This window comes from Plectropomus leopardus, chromosome 7 (genome assembly GCF_008729295.1).
Source record: "Plectropomus leopardus isolate mb chromosome 7, YSFRI_Pleo_2.0, whole genome shotgun sequence".
Taxonomy (NCBI): Eukaryota; Metazoa; Chordata; class Actinopteri; order Perciformes; family Serranidae; genus Plectropomus; species Plectropomus leopardus.
The window spans coordinates 10,453,653-10,475,308 of record NC_056469.1 but is presented as its reverse complement, the minus strand read 5'-3'; the positions used below and the strand labels follow the sequence as shown (position 1 = coordinate 10,475,308).

General features: G+C 40.6%; 2 protein-coding genes across 2 annotated transcripts; both read right to left on the bottom strand.

Moving 5' to 3' along the window:
• Positions 1-2,488: 2,488 nt before the first annotated feature.
• LOC121945381 (protein FAM83A-like) lies at positions 2,489-7,676 on the bottom strand. The gene is made up of 6 exons (XM_042489525.1): positions 7,385-7,676; positions 7,087-7,236; positions 6,771-6,889; positions 6,377-6,544; positions 4,468-4,592; positions 2,489-3,887 (listed from the first exon to the last, which is right to left on the bottom strand). The coding sequence occupies exons 1-6, from the start codon at positions 7,674-7,676 to the stop codon at positions 2,489-2,491; spliced, it is 2,253 nt and encodes a 750-aa protein (XP_042345459.1).
• Positions 7,677-9,174: 1,498 nt separating this feature from the next.
• Positions 9,175-21,322, bottom strand: tbc1d31 (TBC1 domain family, member 31). Its single transcript, XM_042490575.1, has 23 exons — positions 20,945-21,322; positions 19,581-19,721; positions 18,760-18,875; positions 18,456-18,634; positions 18,091-18,242; positions 17,747-17,906; positions 17,375-17,575; positions 17,079-17,252; positions 16,816-16,895; positions 16,570-16,716; positions 16,304-16,437; positions 15,808-15,941; positions 15,490-15,669; positions 15,152-15,384; positions 14,955-15,027; positions 14,727-14,806; positions 14,485-14,620; positions 13,535-13,627; positions 12,465-12,593; positions 12,078-12,272; positions 11,473-11,536; positions 11,173-11,376; positions 9,175-10,486 (listed from the first exon to the last, which is right to left on the bottom strand). Exons 1-23 carry the CDS (start codon positions 21,013-21,015, stop codon positions 10,332-10,334), a joined length of 3,231 nt encoding a protein of 1,076 aa, XP_042346509.1. The 5' UTR covers positions 21,016-21,322; the 3' UTR covers positions 9,175-10,331.
• Positions 21,323-21,656: the final 334 nt, after the last annotated feature.

The following is a 21,656-nucleotide window of genomic DNA, read 5'->3' as shown; positions in this document are numbered from 1 at the left end:
CTGTTCCACACATCAGAAATTCAGGCAGATAATTTGCAAAACATCATCTCAGTGTAATCTGAGATGCTACAGGTAAATGTGTGCTCAAACCAGATATTTTTCTGACTATGACTGTGTCTTTGTCTTTTCTGTCTTCCTCAGACTCCTGTTGAGAATCCTCCGCCAGCAGCAGTCCTCCTTTGTGTTGCAGCGCACTGAAAGCGCCCTGCAGACAACAGATGAGCTGTTGCAAAGGCTGAATCCCAAAGAAACAACCCTGCAGGCTCTCGCTGAGGTCAAGACACGTGCATGGTTTTGTGTACACATGTGATGTCAAGGCCTGACAGTTTAAGTTTAGTTTGGAGCTGAGTTTAAGTCAGCGGACAGTCATACCACAGTGACACACTTACACTTTCTGTTTGATCGTTTAGGTGATGTCAGAGGACCTGATCCCAGAGAAGATGAGGGAGGACTACCAAGACGGAGAGAGTCTGGCTAGTGTGTGTGTGCAGAGCTTCAGGGAGCGCTGGTGGAACAAGATCTTACTGACTGGGGTGCTGGAGACTGATGGCCGTCAACATCTGACGCAGACGGACACAAAATCCTGATGCTCCAGTGATGCCTGTTTAAAGCAAAGAAGGGACTGAAGAACATACTAAGGTTTCTGTCACTGTATAGATCCATCAAATAGCAACTGAAACAGACTGAGAGAACTGAAAGCCAGATCCAACTCCTAAAAGTTGGCCATTATTGATAATATTACAAATCCCCATACATGTAGAAATACACAATACAGGTCAAAGGCTAAATCTGAATTCTGACAATATCAAAAATACCAAAAAGCACAACATTTAAAAGTATAAATAACTCTCTTAATGTAACAGAATGGCTTATGCTTGCCTCTTCACTTAATTCAAGCACAGGGGGGAGTGCACAGTGAATGTAGTTGTTAATCGTCAGGCATCAGACAAACCTATTAATGTGTCTTAACCTTCATACTGTGTGTAATGTAATTCATGACAGTAAGGCTGCTCTGCATTGACACAGGAAACATATTAAGACATTTTAAACTCTTTGAATGTTCTACCTAAAAATTCTTTCAAAACACTTTGAGTAGAAGTAACCTGAACAAGCTGAAAACAAATGATAGACTAGCAGACATTTTGACATGTCGTAGCATGAAAGCATGAGTTTTATGAACAGCTTCATAGGTGAGCCTGTTCCAGTGCTGCGTGACTGTGCAGAGCCATCATTAATGTCATTAGTTCCACCTGATGCTCTGCTTTGACAAGTCAAAATGTCTGCTGTGAAAGACGTTGGCACTTGTGATTTATGCATTTATCTCCACAGTTTACGAGCCATCTGCCTCCAACATTTGGCATTCACAGAATTGCCCTTTACAACTGGCACCCTTTCATTCACTAAAATAAACTTTCCACTGCAACAGAGTTGCCTTAAAGGTTTTTGCAGCAGAATACGATAATAAACAGAGTACAAATGTAATGATAAAATAACACAGGTTAGTCAATTATGGGGGACTTAATTCTCTTTTTATATGGATAAAAAAATCATTGGCCTTTTTCACAGCAGGAAAAGCACAGGTGGTACTAATAACACTTACAATGGATACGATGTTGTAAGCAAGTGTTTCGATGAGAGTGAACCTGACATCTAAGCAGCTAAATTACATTCAGCCATCACTAATTTCATTATTCATACCTGTGCTTGTCCTACCGTGACGTGTCCTCTGAGAAAAAGACCTATTGACGTTTCACATTTTGTTAGTTCTGTTGTATCTGATATAATGGTTATTGTTCCTTTTTTTGGTGACATAATTCCCAGCATAACTTTACTTAGCATTAACCTGAGCAGAGGTCTAATCAGCTAATAACTGAAAACACCTATGTGGGTGGGCGGGGACAAATGAACACTACAAAATCACCTGAATATTCTGCCATAATACAATCTGATTTAAATCAAATTATAAAACATATGGTAGAGTAAAACACTTGCCTATTTTACAAATTAAAGTCATGCCCTTAAAAAAGCACAATATAGTGCAACTATTTTACAATCCATTAATTTTGTGGAAAGTGCATTTGCCATTAGTTTTCTAGAATTTAATAAGTTTTACACAATAAAATATTCTAATCTGTTTCACAAGAACATAAATTTCGATGACCTCTATGATTATATCTGCGCCTGTGTGTGAGGTTGAATAAATGTGTCCAAGCATCTCAGTTTATGTACATACATAAATGGAAACATAATGCATTCAAAAATTCTGCAGATTTTCTAAATTAAGGGGATTATCTCAGACTTCTGAAGAGTTTTCATGGAAAAAAATTGTGTTTGCTCATCTGTATTAATCCCATAATAATTTTGTTAATTCAGAAACACAATTTACTAGATTGTTAATCTTGATTGAGGAAAAAACATTTTTTCAAGTGAACACATTACATTTTCGTATTTATAATGTTTAGTGTGAATAATTCATAATGTCAGACTGTCACGTTTTGCATATGTTTGGATTCAGGCGCGCTGAGTGTCTGTCGGTCAGGCTTTTGCTCCTTCCTAATGATGTATGCATGCTGCTGTGAAATGGCCTGCTGCCCACTTGTCCGCCCATTTTCTGTCCTGTGCCGTATGTGGTGTCGAAGGAGGTTTGGCGAGCCACAGGTTTAGGCCTTTCAGCGCGACTCTGGGGCATCCAGTTTAGTCTTGGAGGGGGCCTGGCCTGCTGGGAGGTGTGGGGCTGTAGATGTGTCCCTGAGAAGAGTAGCTTGGAGTCGGACTGGAGCTGAGGTTTAAGATGAGCTAGGGTTGCTGATAATGCTGATTTTGTACGTGGAGCCTCTGCTGCTGGGTGTTTCTGGAGGGAAGGTTGGTGGGGCCGCAGGGGCTGATCTTGCCTCCTGGTTCCCATAGAGGACACTCTAGTTTGTAGCCCAGTTGTATGCCCTCTTGGGGGGGTTAAAGGTATCTGCATGTCCATCTTTGCTTGCTTTTGCTGTGATGTGGAAGGAGACAGGACTTTGGGATTATCAGACAGAAAGTCCACCGTCGGTTTAAAGTGAAATGAGTAGTTCCATAGTCGTCTTTGCGTGTTTAGACCTGCAGCAATCCCTGAAGGCTCCGTCAATCTGTGCCTATTCATCTGACGAAAGAGAAGATCTTCAGTACCCACGCTATGGTGCTCGAGATATTTCTTAAAAGTCGATTGATAATTGACAATCCTGTGCTGTCCTTTTGTGGGGGAGGCAGGGTGTGACTCTTGAGCACTCGCATTTTTTTCCGCTGCAGTGGGGATGGTGATGCAGCTGGTGAGCTGAGACTGAACATATGAGACATGAGTGTGACCCAGAGGGTTTGAGTGACTCTGGATCTTGTTTTGATTCTTCTCCAAAGGTTTCACACGCATTTGTGCACCATGCTGTGTGCAGACAGCTCCCACTGTATGCTTTGGCTTTCCCACAGGTACATTCTGCAGTGTCTGTGGTTGAGTTTTTGGTTGCTGTTGTGGAGGTTGTACTAGTGTACCAGTGTCTGCTCTGTGTAGAGGCTCAATATTACCACTGCTGCACTCCCATCCTGCACTCTGTGGGCTGGATAAAACCCTCAGTGTTTCTTTGGCCTGAGTGTTTTGAGCATCTTCATTCTGAGTCCTGTTGCAGATTGTTTTGGTCAGGTGTGATTTTGAGTAACTGGCATTAGTGTTAGAGTTTTGAGCTGTTTGTAATGCATCATACAGAGGGAGAGTGTGAGGCACAGTAATAAAAGTGACAAAGCCGGGGACTGTTTTGGAGCTTGAGTGTAGCCTGAGGAATTCCTGATAGAAAGGTGTGACTGCGCTGCCCTTTACAAGAACAGCAAGACTTCGATGGACCTGCCAGGACAGCCAGGAGAAACTGAGGAGACACACACACACACACACATAAATAGTACAGCCAAAAAATAAAAAGAGTAGAGACAAAAGTTATGTGGACATAGTCTAGGAATGCTAATACAGGAATGAACATAAAATCTGTCATCTGGAGCTTTTACATGCCTTGAAGTAGCTGCCAACAAGTGGCTAAATGACGCTACATATCATCATCGTGTCCAACACGGCTTTACAGTCTTGTTATGGTACCGAAATTAAGTCATGTCACCGTTCGATTATAGCCTTAGCTAACATTTGCTTTTCACTATTGGTGATTGCATTTAGGCTTCAAAAATTATTAAAGGTGGTGTTCATTTGTGAGATTATTTTCTGCAATAATCTAAAATCCAATGGAAAATTCCATAGGCTTTTTAATGAAGGAACCATCAAAAGACAAAAGAAACAAACAAAAAAAAAGGTCATCCCTGCAGCACACCATTAGATAAACATTTCCAAGAACACAAACATGCATCTTAGAGGATTGTCTCTTTGAATGTGCTCATGTGCAAACATACGGTTTATGATTGTTTGTGTTTGTGTCTGTGTGTGTGCGAGTGTGTGTGTACCTGTACGAGCCAGCCAGCACCTCAGTCCAGTCAGTGATGATAAAGCTCTCAGAAATCTGACCGGTCAGCTTCATGCCGGTCTTGGCACAGTATGTCTGTCCAGCGACGCTGCGTACTGACAGTTTCTATGCACACACACACACACACACACACACACACACACAATTATTAATCAATTGTTTAATTCATATTAGTTATAGTTTTCACTGGAAGAAACAATACAAAAGTTTCCTTTGCTATAGACAGTGAGAAGTTGTGGTGATTTGACAGGCTTGTTTGTTAAATTAATACATTGGTAAATAATCTTCATTAGCCTGTTTATTTTGCACTAAACAATGTCTTTGCAATAGCTGGTGACTGCAGCAGCAAATAATAGACTTCTAAGGATAAAAGTGAAAAAAAAAGTTCAGTACAGGATGTTAATAAATATTGAACATCATCATAATGGTATTATACTACAGCACTGTTATTTACAGCTCAAATGTTTACTGTGTGCATCACAACAATGACTGATGAAGCCCAACAAAACCTTGTACCTTTTTTAAATAACAATGTCCTGTGACACATTTGGACCGTGATCTAAAAATATATTTTTCAGCTTTGCTTATAGTAAGCACACAATAAAAGCGAACACATATCATATAGGAATTAAGAATTCCAGTATTTTATTTCCACAGCTTAGGAAAATTCAATCAATATTTGAAAATGTGAGCTATTTTCTGTAAAAGCCAGAAACCAAAGAAGTCTCAAGTACAAAGTCTGGAGCTGCTCCATAGATAATGAATGGGATTTTGTGGAACCACATTATGTTTGATTTGCTTTCTTTCTTTTTTAATACCCAAATTGGCTTTTTTTCTAGAAAATTTATATGATATGCTTACAGTGTCATCAAGAATATCTTTGACCATTCATTTACTATAGAGCAGCTCCAGACTTTATAAAATCAAAAATTTGATTTTAGCACTTTAGTTTTTGGATTTTGGAGAGAGGTGTTAATGTTAAATTATATTTTTGGACTGTGTTAAACTAGAGGATTCACATGTGTGACTTCTTAAATAAGTAGCTCCCTTGTAAGGTCCAGCTAGGTGTGATTTTTGGCTACATGCATCAATGGCAGCAATGTATTCTCAAAAAGTCCCCTGCTTTTCCAAGCACAGACTCTCACGCCTGTGCTTCAACGCCTTGCTTAAGATCAAAATCAACTTGAGCTAAAAACAGAGAAACAAGACTGCAGCATGTCCATTACCTACAGGCTGGCTATGGTGCTTCTTATGTAAAGTATATGTTTAATCATTGCATCTAGCAGGAAGCCAGTAATCTGTGCTGTTGTAGCAGGAAAGCTGTGGCTCTTTAGGTAGTGGAGGATGACTTAATGACACTGATGAAGATGGATGAGGCTGACATCACAACCCCTCAAAAAAAATAACTTTGACACACCTTCTTTTCTTTCGTTTACGCAGTTAAAGTAGCTAACATGAAACTTAAAAGAATTGAGCAAAATACATTTCAAAATACCAGGGTTATATTTTATTTGTTGTACTCTTTAAGAAAGTGAGGCTTTGGGTTTGTGAGTTTTTAACATTAAAAACTGTTGTGTTTATGTGAGGGTATTTGGGAAGGCACGGCATGTATTGTGGCTGGATGACCTTTCGGTAGAAATGTGATGAAGAGCTTGGATAAAAAGTTTTTATTATTTTATCTTAGGGATGGAGGACAGAAGGGTATTTATTGACCAGAGCTCCTCCTCAAAGTCAGATGAAATGTTTTTTAGTTTTTTTTTTTCTTCACAGGTTTTTCGACGGCAAAATATATTTCAAACAATTATTTCAAAAGCAAGTTTTAGTAAAAACAGAATGCAGCCAGACTGGAAAAGGCAGGTGGATGGAAAGAGGAAGATGAATGGACTCACAGGGAAGTTTTTGCTGTTGAGTTTCAGGTCCTGCCACATGCTGATGAAAAGGTTCAGGTTGAGATCATCCAGCAGGAGATAAACAGACACATTCCTCTTCTTGCTCAGCTCCAGAAGGTCAAATAGCAGCTCTACATCAGTGAAGCTGTCAATCACTATGGCCAGGGCCTACACACACACACACACACACACACATACACACAGTCATATGTCTCTAAAGGTGTCAGTCACTGCAGCAAAAACCTGCACAGACAGATATCACTCACTGTGTATCTACACATAAGATACCAACATCTGTTATCATCCCTCTCATGTACAGACATGCATGTCCTTTAAACATGCAGCCACATGAGGAAAAACACACAAACTGTTCTCTTCACACACCCACACAAACCATTCCAGCCTTTCTGATGAACTCTCGGACCAGGTCTTTCATGGCAGCTGCTCTGCTGTCAGACTGGAAATAAACCACAACATTGGGCTCATCCGGGACAAGATCAGTGCGCTTCACATCTGGAAGGGACAAAATCATTATCAGAGGTGGCAGCGAATGAGAACAGATACTGATTTGCCATCAAAGTACATTAGGCTAACACACAAAAGTCTCTGCAGGAGTTTAACACCTCAGATATCAAGAAAAAGATATTTAAGCACACTTAAGAGTAAATTCCTTGCTTGCTTCCATAAAATGTTTTCTACTCCTGTAATACCTTTTCTGCTGCTTAGTTCCAAGCCTGAGGTAGGATTACTGTCCGTGGACTCTGCAGGACACTGTGTGGTAGACTGGGAGTCATCAGACAAGCTCTCTAAATCTTTGTCATCATCATCATCATCATCATCATCAGATGCACCAGGATCAGCTGTGTAAAGCAAAATTCTATGATAAATAAAAGTAATACAACCAGCAATTATGTCCATATTTTTGTGTTTTCCAAACAGGCTGCTAAGAGTAGGACAAACTGTGAAAATTCACAGTGTAATCACAATGTAAAAAAAGACATTTACAACCTGTCTTGCCATCTCTCCCATTCTCCAGGATGTAAGTCTTCTCCAGCTCCGACAGAAAGTCCACTTCTCCATCTGCATTCAACACTGCGTGGTAAGCCTCTAAGCCCTGGTTAAGCAGTGAGTCCACTGCAAGACGAGCGCTCTCGTTGTGGCTCAGGTCCAACGCGGGTCTGCTGGCTATATAATCATAACAAGATGGGGAAGGTATGCGGAGGTCTTGAACACGTCGCCTCACCTTGCCCTGGGGTTTTGACCTCTTGTACCACAGCACAGACACGCCGCTGTCATCCATCGCTTACTGTATTTCAGCTGTGCTGTGTATGATCCTCAGAGCCTGAAAGACCAGCATTTCTTTGACAAAAATGAAAGAACTACTGGTTAAAGCACACAGAAAGGTAAAGAGAAAATAGTAGCTCCGCCCCTGCTTGGGGAAAGATGGTTTTACAAGTGATGTGAGGTGACAGCTCGGAGCAAAAGCCGTGCAAATACATGGAGCTGAAAGTCAGAATACATAAGAAAGTAAGTGCATGTATACATGAAGAAAATATATGTTCAGAGGTAAGTGCATAGCATCGTGCGTGAGATGTTAAATTTGGCTTCAAAATAGATACCTTTACTTTTGTGTGTGTGTGTGTGTGTGTGTGTGTGTGTGTGTCTGTGGTTGTTAATTAAGAGTGATAGGACAGAAAATAATGACAACTGATTTTGCCCTTTTTCCTTCCGGGGCTTGAGGATGATTCATAGCAAGTGAAGACAGACAAACGATGGGTGGAGGGAGTGTAAAGAATGATTGACAGAAATGGGGATGGCTGTCATTTCAACTAATGTCAAACAACACCTGGATGATTATAGGACCAAAGGCAAAGACAGTTAGTTACAGGCACACCCAGTGAGCAGAAGCACAAAGGTTCTCAGCTGTTTTACAGTAAACACACTTGGATTCCTTGGCTGCAGCAAAGTCGAACCTGATCTGTGTGTTGTTTATGAAGAGATGGGTGGCAAAAGACAAACTGCCTATTGTCTTGAGATGAGCAGCCACATAGTGAACACCCTGAAACAAACTCCACAAACTGCCCAATAAAAACATGACACTTCTAACCTAAAATATGGTAAAATCTGTACTTGAAGCCCCTGGGAACTGGAGTTTCTTATTGCATGTCATCTGTTTGCCACACACCATCCCTTCCCTGCCGAAAGAAATATAAATTACATTAATTCAAGGGTATGAGTAGCTGTACTAAAAATCAAAAGATTCGTTTGAGATGAACCAGGCCTGCACAGACTCAATCACAGGCGTTTGCTGCACAATGTATGTTGATTAGATTTGTGTTCAACTTGATCCATGCAATGGAGGTTTTAAGCTGTTAACAAACATATCTTGTGTGGTCGACAATAATATTAATAATAATATGTGGTCTGCAAACTACAGGTAGTCTACAGATGGATCTAACAGATTGTAAATATAATACCTGCGACTTCTTGTATATTCTTTGAAGTCTGCTAAAAAGTGTCTGCATTGACAGCAGCTCTTTCTCACTGTCCCCCTGCTGCTGCCGTCTGATCTCGTCCACTTTTCTAGGTGAGGCACAGTTCACCTCCAACAAGCCAAATGACTGCTGCAATCACTGTGTAATACCAAAGACAAAAACAGATCTAACACATGTATATCTTGAAAGGTAGAATTAAACAGAAAGTTGGATCAAGATTTTTAAAAACATTTTATCCAAACCCAGTTTTAAATAAGACAAAATATTACATCATTCATTGGAATAAAAATTCAAAATGGAGCACCAGAGCAAATATTTAAAAAATGACAACCATGAATATAAAGTGTGAAACTGAACATTAAATAGAACAAATTCAGAGCTATAATTTTGTATGTACCACAGACACAAGATGTTAAACTGCACTGTAGACACTAAACAACTAACAGATGTTTCATCACACATTTGAAACACACACACAGTTAGACATTGTACCTACAATTCTGTATGTTGCATCAGTTTGTCATTTTGATTACACACAGTAAGATTCACTGGCTACATATTGACCGCAGTAATACAAGATTAGCCTTTTCCCTGTCCTGGCCACTGTCTGTGTCTGGAGAAGGCCCAGACAGAATTGAGTTAAAATGAGTGAAACCGTTATTGCTTGTTGGGATATTTTTAGAAAACCCACTCAGTAGTGATGGTAGGTTTGGATCTTAGAGTAGTGACATCAGCTTCAAAACCGTGTACACATCACATGAAGCAACAGCACAGTCAAAACCAAAATAATTAAAAGTTTCTGTCCTTACAGGATACCAGTCAGAGGACTGATGTCTTAAAGGGAGTGTTCATCCCAAAACCAAAATACATATTTATATGGAGTTGCAGAGTTGCACTTGGCTTGTGGTGCTCTGTGATATGTCTCTTTCCAGAAATCATGACCTTATTATACCTCATACTTTTTTTCTCTACCAAACAACAGCTGCCAACTCTTAACACCACGCAGAAGGAAGTGTGCATCTACTGCTAGCTCACTTAGCACCACTGAGTTGGCTAACGCTCCAGCTCAGCCAGGAAGGACACCATCAATGTTTACATCCGGCGCCGTCATGAGCCTTCGGTCCATGAGTCAATGCATGCTTCCTCTATCACCAATGCTTAGCAACTCACACCAAAACAACCTAGATTAATAAATAGCAGTTAAAAGGAAATATGTATCTTTGATTTGGGGGTGAACTGTCCCTTTAATGCACAATGTGTTGTCATGAGATAGCAGTTGATGATGTGCAGTTTGAGTCCGGTTGTATTAATAGTCTGCAGTTAAAAGGATGGTATATAAAGATTTGGAAAGAGGTAAACAGCAGCAGTTCTTCAGTCTGAGTCATTGTTATTGTCAATGTCGCTCCCTTGAGACAAAAATATGTTTCTGTGACACAAAGAAGACAGAGAGCAGTTTGTGGTCACTGTGAGACAGAGGACAGTGTGTGGACAGACTGTGAGGAGGCTGAGCTGCCCTCTCTGGCTCTGGCCGCCAGTTTCTGTCTCAGTTCTCGGATTTCCTTCAGTAGTTGTCTCTCGCTGCTGTCCAGCTGGGCCCGGCCTCGATCCAGAGAAACTGAAAGAAAACAAAGGAAAGGCACAGCAGCATCACAGATACAGAAACAGAAGATAATAGTGATCACATTGTGTAGAGCTGCAACAATTAACAGATGATTCGATTAGTTGAAAGAGAGAAAACTAATCAGCAATATTTTTTTATTCAGCATATATGTCAAATTTCAAGCAAAAATGCCAAACATATAATAGTTCAAGCTTCTCCAGTACTGAGAATGTAATGCTTTTTCCAGTCTTATATTATGGAAGTAAACTAAATATCTTTAGATTTTAGACTGTTAATCAAACAATAAAGCAATTTGAAAACATCATCTCTATTTTTTCACTGTTTTATTGACCAAGCAACTAATTGATTAATTTATTGTAATTAATAATTGTTAGTTTTAGCTCTAATCTTAAGCATATTCTTACTAAACAATATTTTTAATGGCCCCTCTGACAGTAGGAGTAAGAGTAGGAGGAGGAACACTCATCTCATCCTCATCCTGGTAAGGTGTTGTCTAGTGGTAACATGTTATCTTGCTAAATTTATCTTGTGGTCTCTGCAATTGATCTTTATTGTAGGACAGCAGCATCACTACCTCACACTCCACAACACATCCAACACAACAAATTCTTGCGCTGCGTTGTTGATTTGGATTTATTTATTAGCCTTCAGAAAACACTACCATATTTACAAAGACTTACAGATGGTGGAGGTGCTCTCTGAAGGTGAGCTGCTGTTCAGACACACCATGTTGGTTCCTGCCTGCTTTGGAGAATTGGCAGAGTTGAGTCCGACTGCTGGACCTGCAGCGTTGATTCCAACATTGACAGCAGTGGTGGCACTTGGTCTCTGAGAAAGTCCTCTTGTTGAACACAGTGATCTTATTCCCGTCTGTCTCTGGCCGTCTGATAAAAAGCAAACACTGTAGTATGAAATACGTTTCTGCATAATGGACAGTTCAGCACAAACATGGATAGATGTGTGTGTGTGTGGAGCAAAACCTGTCTCTGCTGAAGGCCATCGCTGCTCCTGTAACTGTGCTCTGGTGCTCATCACTTCATCCCACTGCAAATTAAGAAGTACTCATTTTCTGACTGGTCAACAGTAAAAAATAAAAAATAAATCTGGCCCATATATATGCACCAATACTGTATATTGTGCAATATTGTATATAGTTTGTGCAATAACTAATAATACTGTAAACAAATTGTGCAATGTGTATACTCTATAGTCTGTTGATAGTTGTTAATTCAGGTAATATTTTTTACATTTATAATCGAATTTCTCTATTTTTAGTATCTTATGTTCCCTTTTTTATTCTGTTTAATACTGCACTTAGCCACTGTAACCAGTGAATTTTCCCGGTGTGTGGATCAATATCAGTGTTTTTAGTGATGTTTCATAGTAAATATTTCAGACATTTATGGTAAGCTGAGATGTTCTTGAGGAACGCAAATAATTCTTATTTTGTATTCTTATGACATGTCATAACCGATTTTAAAAGGTAGCAGAAAAGCCCATAAATTATGTTATAATGACTGAACATTGACAAGCCAATACATCATGTAAGTTGAAGTGTTGACAAACACACTGTTGTTGTTCTCACCTTCCTTCCTGCCACGTCTCTCAGGGTGTCAGCCAGTCTTTCCTCCTCTGCCAGGGTTTGCCTGTGATTCTCTGCCAGTCTCTCCCTCTTCCTCTCCTGCTCAGCATCGACCTGCTGCAGGCGCTCTGCCACCTCTCTCTGCCAGTCTGACTCCAAGCCCAGCTGGCACGCCTCCGCCAGTGACTCCTCCAGGGCCTGTGTGTGTGTTGAGAAAGTTAATGGATACAAGACCAGAGGGTCACCAGTGCCTGTGCCAAAATTGGAGTTTGCATGCGTTGTGGTTTTGACAGTTTCTTGTAAAGTGACGTCAGATTTATGAGTGCATTCAGATCGCGTGCTGACATATGTTGATGATATTGTGCTGCCTCCTCATCATGTGGCACAAACCTGCATGTTTGTCTCTGTGCGGTGTAGCAGCTCTGTGTAATGCTCATCTTCTCTTTCTGCCCTCCTCATCCTCAAATCCACCACCTCCTCAACCTGCCGTCCCATGCGCTCCTGCTCCTTAAACAGGTGCTGAGGGACATAGTCATGGGAAAAACAACAAACAAACAAAAAAAAAACAACAACCTCAGACTCACAATTATTACACAACAACATCAGCTAAATATTTATTATTCAAAGGACCTCTGTGTTTAAATTCAATGATCTTAATGAATAAAATATGTATTAAAGGTGGCATCTAAAGGAGGCTACAACACTGGGAAGGTTTAAATTGGGAAAAATTCTGTGAGTGATTTCTTTGCCAATAATTTTATTTTGTTTCAAAGTGGGACAAAAAACTCCTAAACTTAGAGGCTGACCTGCAAATGATTGTCAGACATTTTGATCTATTCAATGTCCAGTTGAAAAAACACATTTTATGCTTACAGGTATTTTAACTGCAAAATGTGCTCTAATTTTAGGAGAATCATCAATAGAATAATTATTCGTTACTTCCTGAACCCCCCACAATACAGGAGTGGATAGATATAGTAAATGATATTTATCTTATGGAAAAGATTATTTTCTCTCTTCGCCTTCAGAAGAGTATGTACATTAGTCTCTGGACGTGGAATGTATTAGATGGATGGCCTTGTTTTATGTTACCGTTTTCTTCTTCTTATTATTATTATTATTATTATTATTTTGTTTTACTTTATTAGTTTTTAATTGCTCTGACAAGTCTCCTCATGAAATAGCTTATCAAGCTTTTATATGTACACATGATCTCTCCTACATTATTAATAGTTCTAAAATTTCTTTTCATAAAAAAAAAACCCTGAACACCAAGGGAAATTAAACTGTCTATATTAATGTATATTCTGTACCAAAAAAATCTGTCCAGAAAAAATAAAACATTTTTTAAAAAAAGAATAATTATTCGATCTCAGAGACATGGTGAGGAAAGAAAGGAGAAATGAATCGGAGGACTCTGGCTGGGAGGAAGGAAGGTTGCACTGCATGCTGTTCATCACCTGTTCAAGTCGTCTCCTCTGAGCCTCCAGCTCCATCTGTCGGACCTCTAGATCCTGCACTGCTGCAGCTGTTTCTTGCTCCCGGAGATCCATCTGTAGCACAACATGGGGGTCACTGTTGGGTTAGTGCTCAGACATGAAGGTCGTGTATTTAATTTGTCACGAAAACTTTGTTTTTCTTGTATGCCTCCACGGTAAATGAGGTATCCAGAAACTTTTAATTCTTGGCTGACATGCAGCAGAGGGTTGGAATCGAACCAGCAGCTGCTGTGACAAGAACAAAGCCTTTGTACATCTGGTGCCCGCTCTACCAGGTGAGCTACTGGGCGCCCCGTGATTTTAAGGAACTAGTTTTGGTTTACCAAAGTCACACAATAACACAAACTGACTGATCGAGGCAGCTGTAGACCTGCAGCTACAGTGTTCAGCGAGGTACAATTACTGTTTTGGCTGGCTTTAAGGAAGCCATATTCAATTCCACTTTCCATTTAGCTTCTCATCTGAACAGGCTGTTTGGGAATTACTGAGCGTGCGACTGGATAAATGAGACGTGGATTATACTGTACGAGTTGTGGGAGTTCGTAAACAGGTGTGTTTATACAGTTAAAGGAGGACCCGGAGAACATAAAATTATGAAGAATTGCCTCAGTTTTTGAATTCTTAGTTCACTGTGGAGGCATGTGAGAAAATCAAAATTTCCCCCACAAATTCATCGTAACAATGGATGAGTAATTGTTATTAAAGGTGGTTTTTCAAAGAGTGAAATTTTCCTTTAAGTCCACTGCAGATTATTTGGTAGAAAAATGACTTTTTTTTTTAAAGAGACAAGCACTTTAATGATGATTAACTGTGACCAGCAGAGCTAGTGATTATGGCCCCAGATCTCTGGTATGGCTAATGTCGGCACCTATTTATAAAAAGACTACCTTAAATCTTAATCATCAGCTTACCTTTCTACTGATCTCCTGCTCTAGTCGCTGGACCTGTGAGGCTCTCAGGTCCTGTTGGTGTTTAAGGAAACGTCTTTTAGTTGCGTCCAGCAGCTGCAACTCCTTTACCTTCAGCTCCCTCTTCATGGCTGCCAACCTGCAGAGGGACAAAGCAGTGTCAGCAACCCATTCTGCTAAATCATATTGTTCTTTTTCTGTCTGATAACTTAACCATGAAGGTGTGAAGTGTTTTGTGCTTTTACTTTGCCCTCTGCTGTGTTAGTTTTTCCTCTTCTTGAGCCAGGATGTTTCTGCGCTGCTCCTCTGCCTTCTGCAGCAGCTCCTGAGTTCAAATCAATCAAACTATTCAGGTCACTTAACTTCAATTCCATGCATGTGTTTCATACACAGATGAACTATATGAGCAAACCAAAAAATATACCTTATGACAAAACATTTGCTTAAAATATTTTTAAAAAAAATATCTCTACCTGCTGGGCATAATAGGCCTCCTCTTCAGCTTGGCGTCGCAAAAAATCAGTGCGCAGGGCTGACACCTCCTGCCTGATGAGACAAACACACATCTCATCTTTTTAATCTTTTCCCATCATTGACTTTTACATATATTATTGGCTACATAAATATGCATATTTTATTAACACTGTCAACACACTATCAGCAATATCACCTCTCGCGTAGATACTCCATCTCCTGCAGTCTGATCTTCTCTCTCTCCCGGCTCTGGTACTCTACAATGAATTCTGGGTAGTGGTTGAAGACGGGGTACTGGCCTTTGGTCAGTGGCATAAAGTCAGAGAGCATTGTCCTGGGATGGATGTCAGCTGGTGTGCTACTCATCAGTCGGTAAGCTTCTTTTATCATGGCTCCTACATCCAGGTTGTTACGATGGTGGAAAAAATACTGAGAGGAAAACAAAAGGGAGATGTGAGAGAATATTTCTGGGAGGAGGACAGAAAGGTTTAGTGACAGACTATGGATCTCACTTTAACTTCAGAGGGTAGTTACCTCAAAGTCCTGTTTCTGGGAGCAGAGCAGAAGAGGTTCACGGTAGCAGGTGATGTAAGCCACACAGGCCATGAGCAGGAATGAGGGATGGTTGGAGAAGATGTTGTCAAAAAGTCGAAGCCACTCATCACGAGTCAAAACCTCTGAAAACAAAGTCTCCAGCAGGGGCCACACATAGAGCTGGGGCAGACAGAGATACACAATAAAACCTCTGCATCACACAGGAGTGAAACAGTGAGCTCCAGGACAGCTTGTCTGACCACCCATACACCCTGTTCCTTGAGTTGTGTGTAGCTGTGTGTGTACTGCTTCTGTTACCTGTGACGTGATGCCACAGTCCGCCAGGTGCTGCAGCAGCTCCTTGTCATGATGAGCCAGAATGTTTTCTGCCATGCTCAGGATGTTCAGAGGAGGGTTGGGGAAGTACTCAAACCAATGCTGACACCAATTCACTGTACAATCAAACATCTGAGTATGTAACACACTGATAATATCATGACTTTGCCTCAAGATATGCAGATACAGAATAAACAAAGCCACAATTGAAAAAAACTGAATTTGTTCCAGACCATTAAGTGTCACAAGTCTTAGACTTTGGCTAAAAAAAACACTGAAAACCAATGTTATTTGGTTTCATGCTTATGAATTCACCAGTGCCATTCTTAGTGTCCTGAACTGAATAAAGGATTCTGGACTCAAAGCAGCAGTCCAAAACACTGGAAAGCTAAAAGTGTTTTAATTTTGAAATTTCCAAAATTTCATAATTATGTGCTTACTAGGAGAATGGTGTTTCATAAATACAACCATGACATACCTATGACAGTGGCCACCACCTCGAAGCAGAGCATTGGGTTGTTCTGGAAGAGCTTGACGAAAGGAAAGGCCACCAGGGGAAGGTACTCTGCCTCGCCAAAGATGGCTGCCCAGTGAGCTAAGGCAGACAAAACCCTGTGGGGCGGAGGAAACAACCGAATAACTGATTTGTTGAAAATCATGCGAGTCAAGATTGAAAAAGCCCCCAAATTACAGCAGAAAGAAGAAGATACTTATACTGGGTTGATATTGTGCGTGTGAGAGTACCTCTGCAGTCCCCTCTGCAGCTTGTGACTTTTGATGGGGTATTTATCATGCAGAGTGAGGTAGGCCGAATGCAGGCCTTTATCAGTCAGACTGCTGTATGCCGCATGGTTCTCTGGCAGACACAACAGAGACCGCCATACAAACATCCTGCAACAGGTACATACAAATGAATCATGTAAATCTTACATGAAGTGTTAAAAAGTTGGCATTTTTCATGAATCCTCCTCTTGTGGAATTAAACGTTACCTGTATTTAGCAGGATACTCTCCAAAAGTCTTGAGCATAGCCACCAGTCTCTTCTTATTCAGACCAGCAGGTAATTCATTCTATTGATAAACACAAAAACTTAACTCTCTATTAAATTTTGCTCTCATTGCCTCTATTCAGAGGGGGGCGGGGGGACACTGTGTACATTTACAGTGGAGCATCTCTATGAGGAATGAACTTAACATCACCACACATAAAAAAAATGAAGGAAAAAATGAAGCCTTGGTGCTTGTTGTTCCCACCTCTTTATCATCAGCTGTAGACCCAGCAGGAGGTCTCAGTATCTTCACCTGTGTTCGTCTACCGAAGCTCTTTGCTGGCCTCTGAACGACTTCTGACCTGACCTTGACCTTTATATTAGACAAGTCCTGATCAACTTCACCACCAGAGACGACCGCCACCTGGGAGGGAGGAGGCTGTGTGAGGGACAGACACACATGCACAATATCAATACCCATACAGATCAATATCTCACTATCAAAAAGTGAGAAAAATCTTGAACCTTGTCCATCGTGCTGTTATCACAACTGACTGTCACCTTGTTTAATTCCTGTGTGAGACTCTGCACACTGTAGATGTTGATGCTGCCATTATCCATGATGGCTACAACATGTCGGCCATTAGGACTGACCGCCACTGTGGTTATGGCGTCGTCGTGGGAACCCATGTGGAAAAGCAACTTGCAGGTGTGGATGTTGATGAAACGCATGATGCCATCCTGGCTTAATACACCTAGTGTCTACAGAGATAAGCACATACTTACAGCGTCAATACATAAACAGACCACAGCCTCATTAATATGCACAGACAGGGCCTCTTACAATGATGTCACAGATGTCTAAAATTGAAATAAACAAGACCCCATAGCAGGAGAAGAGAGAAGATGAAAGGAGTATTGCTGTCCATGTACCTGGCTGGCTCCTCCATCAAAGCTGTCGGGCAGGAATTCCAGCTGTCGGACAGTTCGGACCTGCGTGGGCATCTGAATCACCCTGACCAGCTGCTTACTGTCCAAACACCACAGGTGCAGCAGGTTGGAGCGCCCACCAGCAGCAAGGCTCTTACCATCACTGTCAACACAAGGCAGGTGAATCGGTGTTTGACGAAGCTCTCTGATTTCTATTTACTTCAACTTTTATTATGTTTATAAAGTGATTAGAGGTTAAACAAGGTGGGAATTGTAGTCATGAAAAACTTCACTGGAAAGCTGCATAAACGCTGAGCCAGTTAGAGGTTGTGATGTGAGCGACCCACCGTGTGACAGCGAAGGCCTTGTAGGAAATTTTGGGTCCACAGTCGGGGACAGGGAGCTGGTATTTGCAGAACAGGGTGTCACTCTCCCAAGCAAAGATGGAATCATCACTGAAACAGCTGAGGATGTTGTTGCTGAGAGGCAGGAAAAACACCTGCAATACAAACAGTATGCCATGACTACAATGAGAAGAATAACAAATGTAGTGTAGACCATACATTTACTTGACATTTAGCCTTAACATCTTAAAATGAACCAAAAACCTCACATAGAAAAAACTCTTACAAACTTTATCAATCCTTGGATATAAAATTACCTTCATGATTTGACCAAACTACTATGTGTAAGTGTCATTTTGCAAGTTTACCCTCTGAATGCCAACAGACTGTTTGATGTTGAGCTTCCTCTTCCTCTGGAAAGTGTCCAGGTCCCAGAGCTGCGCTGTGTCTGAGGACGTGGTGATGGCGTAGCGACCTGAGCTGTGGACAGAGATGAATGAAACTGCTCCCTCATGACCACGCATCCAGCTGACCAGCTGCTTTGTGTCTAAAAAAAGATGTGTCATTGAAAATTAACTTGTGTGGAAAAATTCACAATAATCTAAAAACAGAGTACACCTCTGCAAATTACCATTAAAAGAACAAAGCAATGTGTGGATGTGTCCATCAGACCTTTGTCGAAGCACTTGATGGTGTAGTCAGCCATGGCCACGAGGAACTCTGTGGTCCTGCGGAGGCTGAATGCCAGAGCAGTGCAGGCCTGCCCTGTCTTCTGCACCAGCCGAAATCTGACCCAAGAAATAAGCAATGAAAAACACAAGGAAAGATAAATGTGACAGTATAAAATTTTAGGGGTAGTAGTGCATCCTCCTCAAACGAACTCAAGTTTGTTTCTGCTCTTTAGATAAGGATACATGTGGACTCAAACAATAACAAGCAAACTCCAAGGAACCCTTGTTTTATACAATTAAAATGCCTTCATTCGCATGTTAGACTTGGAAACAATCTAAATGCGTTTCAACATTAAGCCTTCATCAGATTGCTTTTTAAGTCTAACGTGACCATGCCATGACAAAAAAGGCATTTTAATTGTACAGTATTAAAATGCTTCCGTGAGGATCTGCTCATTTTGTTCTCCTTTAAATAGAGGGGAAGATATATTATTATTTGGAACACTATCATTTCCTTGCAGAGAAAAAGAAAAATTGGGATGAAGATGGGAAGTGTGTAAGTATTTTATCACCACATTTTTATGGTCTAAATAGGAAACATTCAGGTGAGAGAAGAGGCGTGTCAACAATAAATGTCTATGATTATTATTAATAAGAAATGTAAGCATGGTAATAACAATAGGTGGACCATAATAATCCTGAATATTTCACAATTCCTATGTAGCTAACTATCTTAAGGCACATCATAATTATATATGATAGTGATAACCAAACACTTAAAACAATAAATTATTTGGGGGCTTTTTGAGCACAGCCTATCACCTGTTTCTACTGATGTCAAAGACATAGATGTTCCCATGATGATCTCCAGCCAGGAAGGAGTCTCCTGTGGTGTCAAAGGCCACATGAAGGAATCGCACCGTCTTGGCCTGTTGAGCAGTGCGGACCACCGTCACTAACACACTGAGGAAGACAAAAATAACACAACTAGTGGTCACTCTCTCGCCTCCAACTAGTTCAGAATGCAGCAGTTAGGCTTCTTATTTTTACAAACGACAGCACAACACCCCAATCCTGACTTCTCTTCACTGGCTCCCTGTGTGTTAAGTGTTCTAATGACCAGTTAATGTGATGGTTTTGACTAACAGCTCGTCTGCTTTTTTATTATGCTGTCTTCTGTGTTTGGTGGGCCAAAGACAAATTTCCACCCTGGTGTACAATAAAGATATATTCTCTTCTATTCTCTTCAATTTTTATTCTGTGCGTTTTAGAATTGATTTTAAGATTTTATCTAAGCCTGTCTAGGTCTGGCCCCAAGCTACATAGCAGAAATGTTTACTCCATATAAGCCAGCTTGCAGCCTTAGATCCTTTGGTGGGGCCTTTCTGGCTGTTCCAGAGTCAAAGCTTAAATTTAAAGGGGATCATGCTTTTGCCATGAGGGCCCATCAGCTTTGGAATGATCAGGAGTTAAGGCTCGCGGAATCAGTGGCTTTTTTTTAAATCACTTTTTAAAAGCCATTTATGGAGACTTGCTTATCTGTGCAATTGTCTTTTTATTTATTTAATTTCCTTTTAATTTTGTCATTCTATTGCTTTTGGTCCTTTTATTTATATTTATTTACACTGACATTGTGCATTTTTGTCCTCTTGTTTTAACTTTATCCTAACTCTAGCCTAGTTTTGTCTTGCTTATGTTTGATGGGAATGTGTGGTTATTGCTTTGCTTGTTACAGCATTTTGTAAACTCTGCTTTTAAATGTGCCATATGAATAAAGATATCATTAACACACCTTTAAAATGAGAAACCCTCACTCGGATGGAAAGCAACACATTTTTAATGAATCATGGCTGCTCTCTAGTGGCTACAACACACAATGATAAAATTGGCTTAACAAGGACAACAACAATCTGAGGAAGCATCCCTTTAGATTACAGAATAACGTTACAGCATATAACAATGTAAGTGCAATGATTGCCATTCAAGTGTTTACAGCTCATACTGGTATGAATGTCAGAGTGCAACAAGTGTGATTGTACAAACCTGCATTGCAGAACGTTAGTTTAGGTTTGGAAATATATTTTACATGTACATTTTACGACATAATCCAGATAAATATGTCTCCCCCCACAGCATCAGGCGCAAACGACAACTAATTAAGCACCCTTTAGCTTTTACAGACCTACCCTTTGCCTGGTGTTGGTTTTCGATGCCACACTTTTCCCTCTTCTTTGTTTCCGATGTCTGTCACCTCCATCTTTAAATACGTTTGAAGAAACTCAAAGCAAACCCAAACAAAACATAGAATATCCTCCTTATTTAACTAACTTCATGTTGCTGCTACAGTGTCGAGTAACATGGCTAACGCTAGCTAACAGGCTAGCCCCGGCTACTCTCTTAAAGGCGGAGCAAACAGCGCCAAATTTGAAAGCTCAACATTCACTAACGTTGTATTTATTTTTAAGTAACGGCCAACGAAGCCATGCAGCTCAGCGCCATTTAGTGTTGGAGCTCCACGGTACATTTACAGCTTGTCGCACTCTACGCTCGCAGTTTTCTTCAAACTTCAGTTACAGAAGATTTTTTTTTGTGCTTGTTTTCACGACGGTTATTTTGTCGCCTAAAGATGACGTCACACGTACACAGATGCGTGCAGTGTGGTACTTGTAGTTCAGAAGTATTTTGAGTGACGCGGGGCCTGCAGATAAATCATGCTGTTAACTCAGAGACACTCTTTGAAATGTGGAATTAAAAACTGCTTATATTTTTCCATAAATGCCAGGCCCGTTAAAAAAAACATGTGCAACTGTAGGGGTGTCTTCAGGGGACAGGTTTATCAAACCCTGAAGACAGAAACCATAAGATGCAGAGAGCTCCAATGAGAGAAAATAAGAGTAA

Excerpts from the sequence above, each read along its gene's own strand:
- tbc1d31 (XM_042490575.1), bottom strand. The coding sequence starts at position 21,015 with ATGGAGGTGACAGACATCGGAAACAAAGAAGAGGGAAAAGTGTGGCAT. Across the intron at positions 16,896-17,078 it reads CTACAGCTGATGATAAAGAG|AATGAATTACCTGCTGGTCT; the intron begins GTGGGAACAACA and ends GTTTATCAATAG. Across the intron at positions 15,942-16,303 it reads GGTGGTGGCCACTGTCATAG|TGAATTGGTGTCAGCATTGG; the intron begins GTATGTCATGGT and ends TTGATTGTACAG.
- LOC121945381 (XM_042489525.1), bottom strand. The coding sequence starts at position 7,676 with ATGGATGACAGCGGCGTGTCTGTGCTGTGGTACAAGAGGTCAAAACCC. Across the intron at positions 7,237-7,384 it reads TGGGAGAGATGGCAAGACAG|CTGATCCTGGTGCATCTGAT; the intron begins GTTGTAAATGTC and ends TGCTTTACACAG. Across the intron at positions 3,888-4,467 it reads GTGCTGGCTGGCTCGTACAG|TTTCTCCTGGCTGTCCTGGC; the intron begins GTACACACACAC and ends GTGTCTCCTCAG.